The following is a 12,082-nucleotide window of genomic DNA, read 5'->3' as shown; positions in this document are numbered from 1 at the left end:
GAGGTTTCTTTTCCCACCCAGCTCACCACGCTGGTGGGTTCCAAGGCCACGCGGTGCTAGCACCGCTGGGGACGATCCAAGCTGTAGCCCCAGGGACAGGATGTCCTCTCCTGCCATCCCCCCAGGCAGTGGTCAGGTAGTTCCATCCTTCCCTCGGCCCACATCTGCTGGTGCCTGTGTTGGCAGCCACTGGTGAGCCACCTCCTGGGGGGCACGGAGCATGAGGCTGCAAGCAGAGCTTCCTGGCTGGGCTCGGCCCCGCCTGGGCGTTCCGGCCCTTCCCCGAGGATCTGAGTGCCACTCAGGGTGCCACCACCCTCACCTGGGAGCTGTGGGGACCTGTGCTGGCTGGTGGGAGCCTCCTGCAGCGAGCCACTTCATGGCCCATGCTCTTGAAGAGTGTTGACCATGCATGTCCTCGGTGACACCAGGGACCGTGGCCAGCTTGTGGAGTGCACCAGGCATGGCAGTGCCTCAGCTTCCCCAGCCAGGCACTGCCCCTTTGCTGCCTGTCCCCTCCCTTCCTATGTCCACCCAGACCCTCCATGCAGCCTCCTCACAGAGATGTGCAGGTTCCTCCATCTCTAGAAGGTCTTCTCCATCCTCTGCCTCTCTTTACCCCCTTCCTGTCCTCCCTCTGACCCCTGTGCCTCCAGCAGTGGTATGGTCCCCTCACCCCATGCTTCCCAGGAGCAACCAGACCCAGGCTGCAGCATAGTGCTGCTGCCTGTCCCCTCCTGCAGAATCACAGAATGGGTTGGGTTGGAAGGGATCTCGATGCTCATGGAGTCCAACCATCAGCCCAGCACTGCCAGGGCACTCCCAACCCAGGGCCCTCAGCACCACAGCTCTGAAACCCCTCCAGGGATGGGAACTCCATCACTGCCCTGCGCAGCCTGGGCCAGGCCTGGACAAGCCTCAAGGGGCAGAAATTGTTCTTCATGGCCAGCCTGAACTTCCCCTTGGGCAAGCTGAGGCCAGTTACTTTTGTCCCATCACTTGGGAGAAGACCCTGATGCCCACCTGGCTCCAGCCTCCTTGCAGGGAGCTGTAGAGAGCCAGAAGGTTTCCCCTCAGCCTCCTTTTCTCCAGGCTGAACACCCTCAGATCCCTCAGCTGCTCCTCATAAGTTCTCCAGACCCCCCTCCACCACCACCTTGTCCCCTTGCACCAGGAAGGTCCTGTCTGTCCCCTCCTGACCCTCCCAGTGTCTGGCTGCTGTCCCGCAGAGTCCAAAGCTCTCAGCCCACTTCTGGAATCCATCTCTGAAGGTTTTGTGCTCCTGGTTGGGGGTCAAAGACTGGAGGTGCCTCCAGCAGCCAGGTTCAACATTGCCAGCCCTTGGGTGGCGACAAGGCCTCTTCCACCAAACTGCTGTGAATTCAGAAGATAATCTGGAGAGCTGCTGGGTGAGCTCAGGCCACCCGTGCCAGGACACATGCCCCAGGCCCTGGGCTTCTCCTGGGGGCAACAGTGTTGCCTGAACCTCCCCCAGCAGCCCCCCAGCCTCAGCCATGCTGCTGAGGAGGAGTGAGGTAGGACCATGCTTGATGAAGGATGGTCATCATAGATCCATAGGTTGGGTTGGGCTGGGTTGGAAGGGACCTCAGAGTTCATCTGGCTCCTTCTCCCACAGACCACGTTGCTCAAGGCTTCCTTCAGTAACCTTCCTTGGTCCTTGAGTATCTCCTGAAGGGTTCTCTACCCTTTGGCCAGGCATCCTGGGGAGCCCAGGGGATGCAGGTAGAGTCCCTCTGAAGCTCTCCATGGTGCTGGCACTACCAAAGAGCCACCACCTGAAAGGGTCTTGAGCCAAACTGGAGGTCGTAGCACAAGCCAGAGGTGAGCTGGAGTTCTGCAGAGCTTGAGGACAGTGAGGTGTCCCTTGCAGAAGCTGTCCTCTACTTGGCCACATCCATCCAGGGAGCACCTTGGGGTCAGGTGGCAGTCTTGGGGTTTCTTCCTAAGCAGCTTACCTCTGAATTCACACCAGTTCCATGGAAGAGCAGGGGACTTCTCCTGACCCCTCCTTGCCCGTGGTGACAATAGAGCAGGGCCCTGGGGGGGGTTCTCCTGCAGAGGTCTGTGAGGGTCCTGCTTGGGGAGTCCAAGAGCAGAAGCCCCAACCCCTTTCTCCACCACCCTAACTCTGGCTGTGTCTCCTTCCAAGCTGGTCTTCCCCAGGGGAGCATTTGACAAGAGGGACTGAGAAAGAGCCCCAGACCTGCTGAGGTCAGAGTTAAGGCCACCATAGAGATGATACCTTCTGGACCCCCCCCACTCCTTGGGGCTTCTGTGGTGGGCCAGGGCTGAGTGAAGTTCTGCTGTGCTGTCCCATGAAGGCTCTGCTCCCAAAGAGGTCCCCATTGTGAGCTGCAAGGGTGACAGTGGCAGGGCAGAGGACAGTTTCCATCCCCACTGCCCCACAGCTGCTGCTGACCCTCCAGGTGGGGACACGTGGACTCTGCTCCACCAGGAGCAACCCCAAGCCTTGCTCTGGGGGCCCACCTGAGGCCACCAGCAGCTCTCCTCAGCCATTACATGAGTGAGGATCCTTGAAGGCCCAGTGTCCCAGCTGAGCTGAGCTGCAGGAGAGGCACCCAGCAGCTTGGCTCCTTGAAGTGCCTCCTGGCCAGCCCTCCGCGGGGCTCCCGCTGCCGAGCGGCCGCCCCGCTGAGCGGGAGCTGTTGGGCTGCCCCAGGAGAGCTGGTGCTGAGGAACAGCAGGTGTGTGCTCCTCATGAGGCACCAGGCAGGCAGAGCAGGATGGGGACCACCCCGAGCCCCCCGTGTGATCCCCCAGGGGCTCGCAGGGGACTCAAGGCCTCCCGCCCTGCAGCGTCCCCCCCTGTGCTGCGGTGGCTGCATGTGTGTCCCCTTGTCCTGTGACTGGCTGTGGCCATCCAGCCTTGTCTCATCCCTCACCACCCCTCATGGGCCACCTCTGCTGCTGGGCTGGTGGCCAACCACACCACCACACACAGCTCCCCTCCCTTCCCACCTCCCCCCCCCCAGTGCCAGCTTGTGGTGGCCCCCAGCCAGAAGCTTCTCCTGGTGTCCCAGCGTGGTCTGGGGGCCTCCAGCAGGGCTCTTTGTGTCTTCTTCTGTTTGCTGCTCTTCTTTGTCTCCCAAGCCACAGCCTGGCCACGTCTGGTGGGGATCAGAAGTGTAGCTGCCACCCAGGTTGCTGCTCTGGAAACCCACCACCACCACCTGCTTTGTATTTCTACAGATCTGAAAGAGGGAGAGAAGAAAAATCAGGTCCAGGTCCCTTAGACATTTAGCTCCTAGGGTAAAGCCACCTCTTTGTCCCTCAACTCATCACCCACTGGCGTTAACATCTCTGGTGCAAGCTTCCAGCTGCTGCAGACACAACCCCCTGCTTCCTTGTAGGCTTCTTGGGGCTCCCCACGGGGCCTCAGCTTCTGCCCAAAGCAGAGCTGAGCTTCCTTCAGGGGCTTGGTTGATGGTGGGAAGCTGGAGATGGGCATTGGTTGAGGCCCACCTGGGAGCTGGGAGAGGTTTGGGGGCTGTGGGGAGCTGGGATTTGGAGGGGAGGTGACCAAAGCTGCAGTGAGGTCTGGGCAGGAGGTGCCCTGGGTAGGTTGTTCCAGGAGGTTGAAGGCCCTCAGCAGGCAGCAGCAGCAGCCATGGGTGACATCAAGCAGGATGTCCCCTAGCACAGGCTGCTGGTCACAGAGGTGTCTTGGTTGGAAGAGACTTTTGGGATCCTCAGGTCCCACCATGAACCCGATGCCACCAAGGGGCACAGAGCCTGCAGGTCCCAGCCAGTGCTGGCCCACAAGCACCCCAAGCCCTGCACCCCTCATCGGGTGCAGCCTTGAAGGTGGACCTGCAGTGCCATGATGGAGGCTTGGCAGGTCTCCACCAAGCTGTCCTGGCCCAGCTGGGCCTGAAGATGCTTAAAGCATCTCCCTAGGTGACCACATCCCTCACTCCATGGCCACCCGGGGAGGAGGCCTCTGCTCATAGACACGTTCTGCAGTGGGGCCCCTGGGTGACAACAGGGCCCCTGGGTGACAGAAGGGTTTGCCACACCAGCTGCTGGCAGCTCAGAGCAGCTGCTGGGAGTTCTCCTCTCTCCTGGTTGCCATGGACTCTCTCGGCCTTCACCACTGGGATGTCAGGATGAAGATGAGCCTGGTCCACCTCGGCAGCTCTGCTACATAGACATAGCTCTGCAGCCAGCAGGGGAGCAGGAGAGCAGATGCTTGGAGGTCAGCTGGGTGGACATCAGCTGGGTGGAGGTCATCTGGTTGGAGGTCAGGGTGGAGGTCAGCTGGGTGGACATCAGCTGGTTGGAGGTCATGGGTTGGAGGTCAGCTGGGTGGACATCAGCTGGGTGGGGGTCAGTGGGTTGGAGGTCAGCTGGGTGAAGGTCAGCTGGGTGGAGGTCAGCTGGGTGGAGGTCAGGGTGGAGGTCAGCTGGGTGGACATCAGCTGGTTGGAGGTCAGTGGGTTGGAGGTCAGCTGGGTGGACATCAGCTGGTTGGAGGTCAGTGGGTTGGAGGTCAGTGGGTTGGAGGTCAGCTGGGTGGACATCAGCTGGGTGGAGGTCAATGGGTTGGAAGTCAAGGGGTTGGTCAGCTGGGTGGACGTCAGCTGAGTGGACATCAGCTGGTTGAAGGTCAGTGGGTTGGAGGTCAACTGGGTGGAGGTCAGCTGGTTGGAGGACAGCTGGGTGGACATCAGCTGGTTGGAGGTCAGTGGTTTGGAGGTCAGCAGGTTGGAGGTCAATGGGGTGGAGGTCAATGAGTTGGAAGTCAATGGGGTGGAGGTCGGTTGGAGGTCAGCAGGGTGGAGGTCAGCTGGGTGGAGGTCAGTGGATTGGAAGTCAGTGGGTTGGATGTCAGCTGGTTTGAGGTCACTGGGTTGGAGGTCAGTGGGTTGGAGGTCAGCTGGGTGGAGGTCAATGGGTTGGAGGTCAGTGGGTTGGAGGTCAGCGGATTGGAGGTGAACTGGGTCTAGGTCAGCTGGTTGGAGGTCAGCTGGGTGGAGGTCAATGGGTTGGAAGTCAATGGGTGGAGGTCAATGGGTTGGAAGTCAGTGGGTGGAGGTCAATGGGTTGGAGGTCAGCTGGGTAGAGGTCAATGGGTTGGAGGTCAGCTGGTGCCACTGAGCCAGCCCCAGCTCCAGCCCTGCTGCACCGGTGCCCAGGGAGGGTCTGGCTTTGGCCTTGATGTTGATGTTGGTTGCCTACAAGGAGCCAGGGGCATTGTGGGTGGCAGGCCTGAGCACGTGTCCATGTCACAGCTGGCTTCACCTCATCTGGTCACTACCATCTACTAACCATGGCCATCCCCTCCGCTCAGCAACCCAGCCTCCTGTCCAGAGCCAGACTGGAGACCAGCAGGGAGGGCCTGGCCACAGCAGCTCTGGGGCCCACCAAGACGCTGCCAGCGTCAGGGTGGCCCAAAGGAAGGAAGAGGTCAAGCCTGGAGAGGTCAACTCTTTGCTTCAGGGAGGTCCCACCGTGCTGTGGTGCTCACCCAAGCTCAGGAGAAGAGCTCAGAGGGTTGTTCCTGGAGCTTCAGGAGGCCAGAGGTGGAAACGAGAGGAGAAGAGGACTCCTGTTCTCTGGCAACTGCCAGGCTTGGGCAGGGCCTCCAGAGAGAGCTCAGGATGAGCTTGGCTTGGAGAGACCCAGGGGCAATGCATCAGGAGGCTGGAGGCCTCCATGGGATTGCAGCCCTCAGTTCCCTTTCCCTGCAAAGAAGGGATCAGAGGAGGACTCCAGGCTGAGAGCAGCACAACTGCAAGCTCAGAGCAGCACAACTGCAAGCTCAGAGCAGCACAGCTCCAAGCTCAGAGCAGCACAGCTCCAAGCTCAGAGCAGCACAACTGCAAGCTCAGAGCAGCACAGCTCCAAGCTCAGAGCAGCACAACTGCCAAGCTCAGAGCAGCACAGCTCCAAGCTCAGAGCAGCACAGCTCCAAGCTCAGAGCAGCACATCCCCAAGCTCAGAGCAGCACAGCTCCAAGCTCAGAGCAGCACAACTGCCAAGCTCAGAGCAGCACAGCTCCAAGCTCAGAGCAGCACAGCTCCAAGCTCAGAGCAGCACAGCTCCAAGCTCAGAGCAGCACATCCCCAAGCTCAGAGCAGCACAGCTCCAAGCTCAGAGCAGCACATCCCCAAGCTCAGAGCAGCACAGCTCCAAGCTCAGAGCAGCACATCCCCAAGCTTAGAGCAGCACAGCTCCAAGCTCAGAGCAGCACATCCCCAAGCTTAGAGCAGCACAGCTCCAAGCTCAGAGCAGCACAGCTCCAAGCTCAGAGCAGCACAACTGCAAGCTCAGAGCAGCACATCCCCAAGCTCAGAGCAGCACAGCTCCAAGCTCAGAGCAGCACATCCCCAAGCTTAGAGCAGCACAGCTCCAAGCTCAGAGCAGCACAACTGCAAGCTCAGAGCAGCACAGCTCCAAGCTCAGAGCAGCACATCCCCAAGCTCAGAGCAGCACAGCTCCAAGCTCAGAGCAGCACATCCCCAAGCTCAGAGCAGCACAGCTCCAAGCTCAGAGCAGCACATCCCCAAGCTTAGAGCAGCACAGCTCCAAGCTCAGAGCAGCACAACTGCAAGCTCAGAGCAGCACAGCTCCAAGCTCAGAGCAGCACAGCTCCAAGCTGAGAGCAGCACAACTGCAAGCTCAGAGCAGCACAACTGCAAGCTCAGAGCAGCACAGCTCCAAGCTCAGAGCAGCACAGTTCCAAGCTTAGAGGAGAACAGACCAGGCTTGCAGCCACGTGAGGTCAGTTGAGGCCTGAGCAGCTCTTGGGTCCATAACCCTCTGACCCTAGCAGGACCTCACTGGTGTTTCCTGATCCTGATCCTGTTCCATGCTGGACCACAGGCAGGAGAAGGCTGGTACTGAAGGACTCATGGTCCAGTGCAGTACCATCTGCAGACCTGGCCAACAAAATCCACAGCTGGGGCCAAGCCCCTCTGGTGTGGAGAAGCTCAGAGAGGGAGTAGGTTCAAAGTGTGGTTGGTAGTCCTCTTGCCCTTGTGCATCACTCCTCCAGTGCAGCTGGTCACCAGGACACAGGTGGGACACCCTCCTTGGATGTGTCCACCATTCCCAGGGGATGACCATGGGTCCCTCTTGGCTGGCCAGGCCTGGGCTTCACCTGACTCTGCTGGTGGGGACCTCAGCAGCTCTTTCCAGCTGTGGTCCCCTGTGAGGAAATGTGACATGACCCAGATCCCAGCACAGTGAGGTGGGAAGGGAGCTCTGGAGCTCAGCCAGTCCAACCCCCCTGCTCCACCAGGGGCACCCACAGCAGCTTGCCCAGGAGCACAATGGCCAGGGGGGGTTGGAAGGATCCACAGAAGGAGACTCCACAACCTCTCAGGGCAGCCTGCTCCAGGCCTCCAGCACCCTCACACCAAACAAGTTGCTCCTGATGGAACCTCCTGGCTTCCACTTGCTGGCCCTTGGCCCTCCTGCTCCATGCAGAGCAAGGGTTGAGGTTCTCCTGGCCTCAGCGAGGGCCTCAGGCAGAGCTCCGTGCCCAGGGGACTGCCATGGTCCCTCTAGGAAGCCCCTGGGGGTGGCATCTCCCTGCCCTTGAGCTGCTGTCCTCCCAGCCATGCCTGCAGCACCTCCCCAGCTGGTGGGTGGAGATGCTGGCCTGGCTTTCTCTGGCTCTCTCTCCTTCTTGCTCTGGGGCAGGACTTTTTCTCATGCATTTTTTGTTTCCTTCCCCTCCCTCTTCTGCCCTTCCCCCACCTCTGTCCTGGCTCTTCTCTTCCTCTTTCTCCACTTTCCCCCCCTTCTCCTCTTCTTCCTCCTCCTCTTCTCCTTTTCTTCTTTCTCTCCCTTTTCTTCTTTTCCCCTTCTCCTCCACCTTCTCTTCTTTCTTCTTCTCCTCTTTCTTTCCCTTCTCCTTCTCCTTCTCCTTCTCCTTCTCCTTCTCCTTCTCCTTCTCCTTCTCCTTCTCCTTCTCCTTCTCCTTCTCCTTCTCCTTCTCCTTCTCCTTCTCCTTCTCCTTCTCCTTCTCCTTCTCCTTCTCCTTCTCCTTCTCCTTCTCCTTCTCCTTCTCCTTCTCCTTCTCCTCCTCCTTCTCCTTCTTCTCCTCCTCTTCCTCTTTCTCCTCCTCCCTCTGCTCCTCCTTCTCCCCTCCTTCTTCTCCCTTTTCTCTCCCTTCTCCTTCTCCCCTTCTCCACCTTCTCTTCCTTCTCCTCCTTATCTCTCTTCCTCTTTCTCCTCCTCCTCTTCCTTCTCCTCCTTCCACTCCTCCTCTTCACCCTCCTCTTCTGCCCGCTCCTCCCCGTGCCAAGCCGCTCTGTCCAGTCCCGCAGGCTTCAGCTGTGCACCCCATGCCGTTCTGAGTGTCCCATTTCCTGTCGCCACCACCCGGACCAGCCCGCCCCCACTGCGGAACCATCGCCGACCTCCACCAGCCCCACCAGCCCCGGGGCGGCCCCTCCCCCGGTGCCCCCCCGCCCCGCCCCCCCCTCCCCGGGCTCCCCCCTCTCCCAGGGCTCCCCCAGCCCCCCAGCCCAGGCGGTGCCAGCAGGCCGGCGGCGGGCGCCGTGCCCGGCGGGCGGGCGCCGGCGGCTGGCGCGGCGCAGGGCCGGTTGGCACGGCCGGGCTGGTGGCTGCCCCGGCGTGGTGCTAACCTTCTCTCTCATTGCCTCTCTTCCTGCTCTCCATCTGCATGTCCACGCTGCTCTGTCTAGAACCACCTCTGGCCACCGGCGGGTGGGCAAGCTGTGTAAGTGACATCTCCTCATCCCATAGCAGCCCCACCTTCCCACCCCCCCGTGCTGCCACCCCGGCCCTGCTGCCCGCTCTCCTCACCCACCCGGCCCACCCGACCCAGCCAGCCGCCCAGGAGCAGGCAGCAGGGCCAGCTCTGGCGCCCCAGTGTGTCCCCAGACCCAGCCCGGTGTGCCCCCCTGTAGCATGTCCGTGTCTGGTGGTGTCCCCATGGTGTCCCTGTGCTGTGGTGTCCTTGCTGCTGCTCCTTGCTGAGGGAATTCCCTTGGGGTTCCTTGGGATCCTTGCCCCTGGCCTGGGTGGGACCTTCAGGGGGTCTCCAGGGGCCAGCCAGCGAGGGATGTGCAGGGGCAGCTCAGCCCCGTGGGGAGGGAGTGCAGGAGAAGGACCTGCCCCAGCCAGAGCAGAGAAGAAGCTCAGCAAGGATGGAGAAAGACCCCAGCAAGGGTGGAGAGAGACCCCAGCAAGGGTGGGGAAGGACCTAGGCAAGAGGAGTGAAGAAGCTCAACAAGGGTGGAGAAAGATCCCAGCAAGGGTGGAGAAAGACCCCAGCAAGGGTGGGGAAGGACCTAGGCAAGAAGGGAGAAGAAGCTCATCAAGGGTGGAGAAAGACCCCAGCAAGGGTGGAGAGAGACCCCAGCAAGGGTGGGGAAGGACCTAGGCAAGAGGAGTGAAGAAGCTCAACAAGGGTGGAGAAAGATCCCAGCAAGGGTGGAGAAAGACCCCAGCAAGGGTGGGGAAGGACCTAGGCAAGAGGGGAGAAGCAGCTCAGCAAGGGTGGGGAAGGACCTAGGCAAGAGGGGAGAAGAAGCTCAGCAAGGGTGGGGAAGGACCTAGGCAAGAGGAGAGAAGCAGCTCAGCAAGGGTGGGGAAGGACCTAGGCAAGAGGGGAGAGAAGCAGCTTGGCAAGAGGGGAGAAGCAGCTCAGCAAGGGTGGAGAAGGACTAGGCAAGAGGGGAGAAGCAGCTCAGCAGGGGTGGGGAAGGACCTAGGCAAGAGGGGAGAAGAAGCTCATCAAGGGTGGAGAAAGATCCCAGCAAGGGTGGAGGAAGACCCCAGCAAGGGTGGGGAAGGACCTAGGCAAGAGGGGAGAAGCAGCTCATCAAGGGTGGGGAAGGACCTAGGCAAGAGGGGAGAAGAAGCTCAGCAAGGGTGGGGAAGGACCTAGGCAAGAGGGGAGAAGAAGCTCAGCAAGGGTGGGGAAAGACTTCAGCAAGGGTGGGGAAGGCTTTCAGAAAGGGTAGAGAAGGAGCTCAGCAAGGGTGGGCCTGAACCTGCTGCCACCCCCAGGAGGCCCCAAGCTTCAGCCATGGGTAAGAGGTCACCTGAGACAGCTGGAGGGACACTAGAGTGCAGATGCCCGACCGGGAGCTCCTTGGGCCATGTCCCCAGCAGGTCTTGGTGGCCTCTGTGTTGTGGCTCCCTGGCCATGTCCCCAGCAGCTCTCAGTGTCCTTGCTGGTGTGGCTCCTTGGCCACCTCCCCAGCAGGTCCCACTGGTTACCTGAGCTGCTGGAAGCCCTTCAGAAGCCCCTGCCTGGTGAGCTGTGTCCACCAGGCTAGGCCAGGCAGGGGGGCCCTGCCAAGGCCACTGCTGCCTGCAGAAGGTCCCTTGGGCTGAGGAGCACCATCCCTCTGCAGCAGCAGGCCTGGGGGGGCACTGGGGAGGGGTTGAGGTGGTCTGGGAGCCCGCCAGGAGAATTTCCCCAGCATGCATGGCCCACAGTGTGCTCTTGGTTGTGCTTCTCCTGTGTCTGTGTGTCCTGGTTCTCGACCCTTGGTGTGTGTGGCCCCAGCTCCTTCTCTCTGTGTCGCTTCCCTGTGTGAACCCCACCTGGAGGCCAGCTCTGCTTGGTCTCCTGGTGGCTTTGACTTCTCATTTTCTGCCAAGTGCTGACTCCCCTGGGTCCATGTCCCCTTCCTCCTGCCCAGCTGGGCAGGGCCAGTCCCAAGAGAGCAGAAGGGCAGCAGTAGGAGGTTCCTCCACAGGCTGGTGGTGGCTGCCACCTTCCCATCCCACCACACTGATGCCCTCCCTGGGGGCAGCTCTTGTCCAGCCCCAGAGCAGTTGGAGTGGAGACATGGGAGCCCTGGGAGTCCTCATCTGTCCCACTTGGGTCCTTCCAGTGGAGCAAGAGGTGGTAGAACCCCTGGGTCTGGCTGGAGCTGGGTGGAAAGAGTCCTGCTGCAGGTTCTGCCTGGCAAGTCGTAGAACCATGGAGGTCCAGGGTGGCTTGGGTTGAAGGAACCTTCCAGGCTCCTCCAGTCCAACCCCCTGCAGGCAGCAGGGACATCCCCAACCAGAGCAGGCTGCTCACAGCCCCAAACCACCTCCCCTGGCATGGTGCCAGGCATGGGGCAGCTCCCAGCTCTCTGGGCAGCCTGGGCCAGACTCTCACCACCCTCAAGTGTGAAGGGCATCATCTTCTCTCCACTCTGAAGCTCCCTCTTTGAGTTCAAGCCCACCAGCCCTGGTCCTACCCCAGCAGGCCCCACTCAGAAGCCCATCCCCAGCTCTCTCCCCTGGTTTGTGTGGTCAGTGGTGGGAGGCTCCTCATGTCATCCCCATGCCCATGTCCATGCATTCAGTCCTGCTGGTGTCACCATCTCTGGGGAGATGCCCCCCATGCTGGCACCACCTCAGCTCGTTGCTGCCTGCCCCAGGACAGGGTAGGTTTGGCTGCTTGGTCCATCTCCTGCCCCTGGGTTGTTGGGATGCCGTCCAGCAGCTGCCAGCTGGTGGGAAGGTGCCCAGGGATGGTGGATGGTGGCGCTGGATGGGAGCCAGACGGTCCCCGTGGTGCTGAGCCAGCGTCTCAGTGGCAGTGCCAGCTCCAGCCAGCTGGTGTGAGAGATCTGGGGGTGGTTTCACCCATGCTTGGTGCCCTGGTGCTGCCCCACGAGCTTCAGCCCCATGGTCAGGCTGCCTCTGCCCGGGGTCCGTCCCGGGTGGCGTCGCTCTCTGTTGCTGCGGGGAGGAGGCAGAGGTGGAGCTAGGGCTGGAGTTTGGGCTGGGAGCAGGGTCATGATGGGGACTGGAACTGGGAATGGCTTCCATCTTGGTCCAAAAGCCTGGATTTGTGACCCATGGTGGCTTCCCCAGGTGCCTGCTTGACTGAGCACCTTTGATGGTGGAGTCCCTGAGTTCTAGAACATCAGGGTTGGAAGGACCTCAAAGGTCTTGCCTGCTCCAACCTTTCACAGAGCCTCCAGATCCCAGCATGCTGGGGTGGGAAGGGACCTCTGGAGCTCAGCCAGTCCAACCCCCCCTGCTCCACCAGGGCCACCCACAGCAGCTTGCCCAGGGGCACAATGGCCAGGGGGGGTTGGAAGCTCTCCAGAGA

General features: G+C 60.9%; 1 protein-coding gene across 6 annotated transcripts in view; it reads left to right on the top strand.

Annotated features, from left to right (window-relative positions):
- Positions 1 to 12,082, top strand: part of SHANK3 (SH3 and multiple ankyrin repeat domains 3) — a 249,997-nt gene that overhangs the window by 226,230 nt on the left and 11,685 nt on the right. The window contains exons 23-24 of one of the 6 annotated variants that reach the window (XM_054173858.1): positions 3,232 to 3,291; positions 8,700 to 8,734. The exons of 4 other annotated variants lie outside the window; for them this stretch is intronic. In XM_054173858.1, coding sequence (XP_054029833.1) covers positions 3,232 to 3,283 — 52 coding nt within the window. In that variant the 3' untranslated portion in view covers positions 3,284 to 3,291; positions 8,700 to 8,734. The remainder of the gene's footprint in view (positions 1 to 3,231; positions 3,292 to 8,699; positions 8,735 to 12,082) is intronic. One more of the 6 variants, XM_054173857.1, reaches the window with a different exon arrangement.

Source organism: Dryobates pubescens, chromosome 27 (genome assembly GCF_014839835.1).
Source record: "Dryobates pubescens isolate bDryPub1 chromosome 27, bDryPub1.pri, whole genome shotgun sequence".
Lineage (NCBI taxonomy): Eukaryota > Metazoa > Chordata > Aves > Piciformes > Picidae > Dryobates > Dryobates pubescens.
This window is presented reverse-complemented; position numbering and strand designations above follow the sequence as displayed.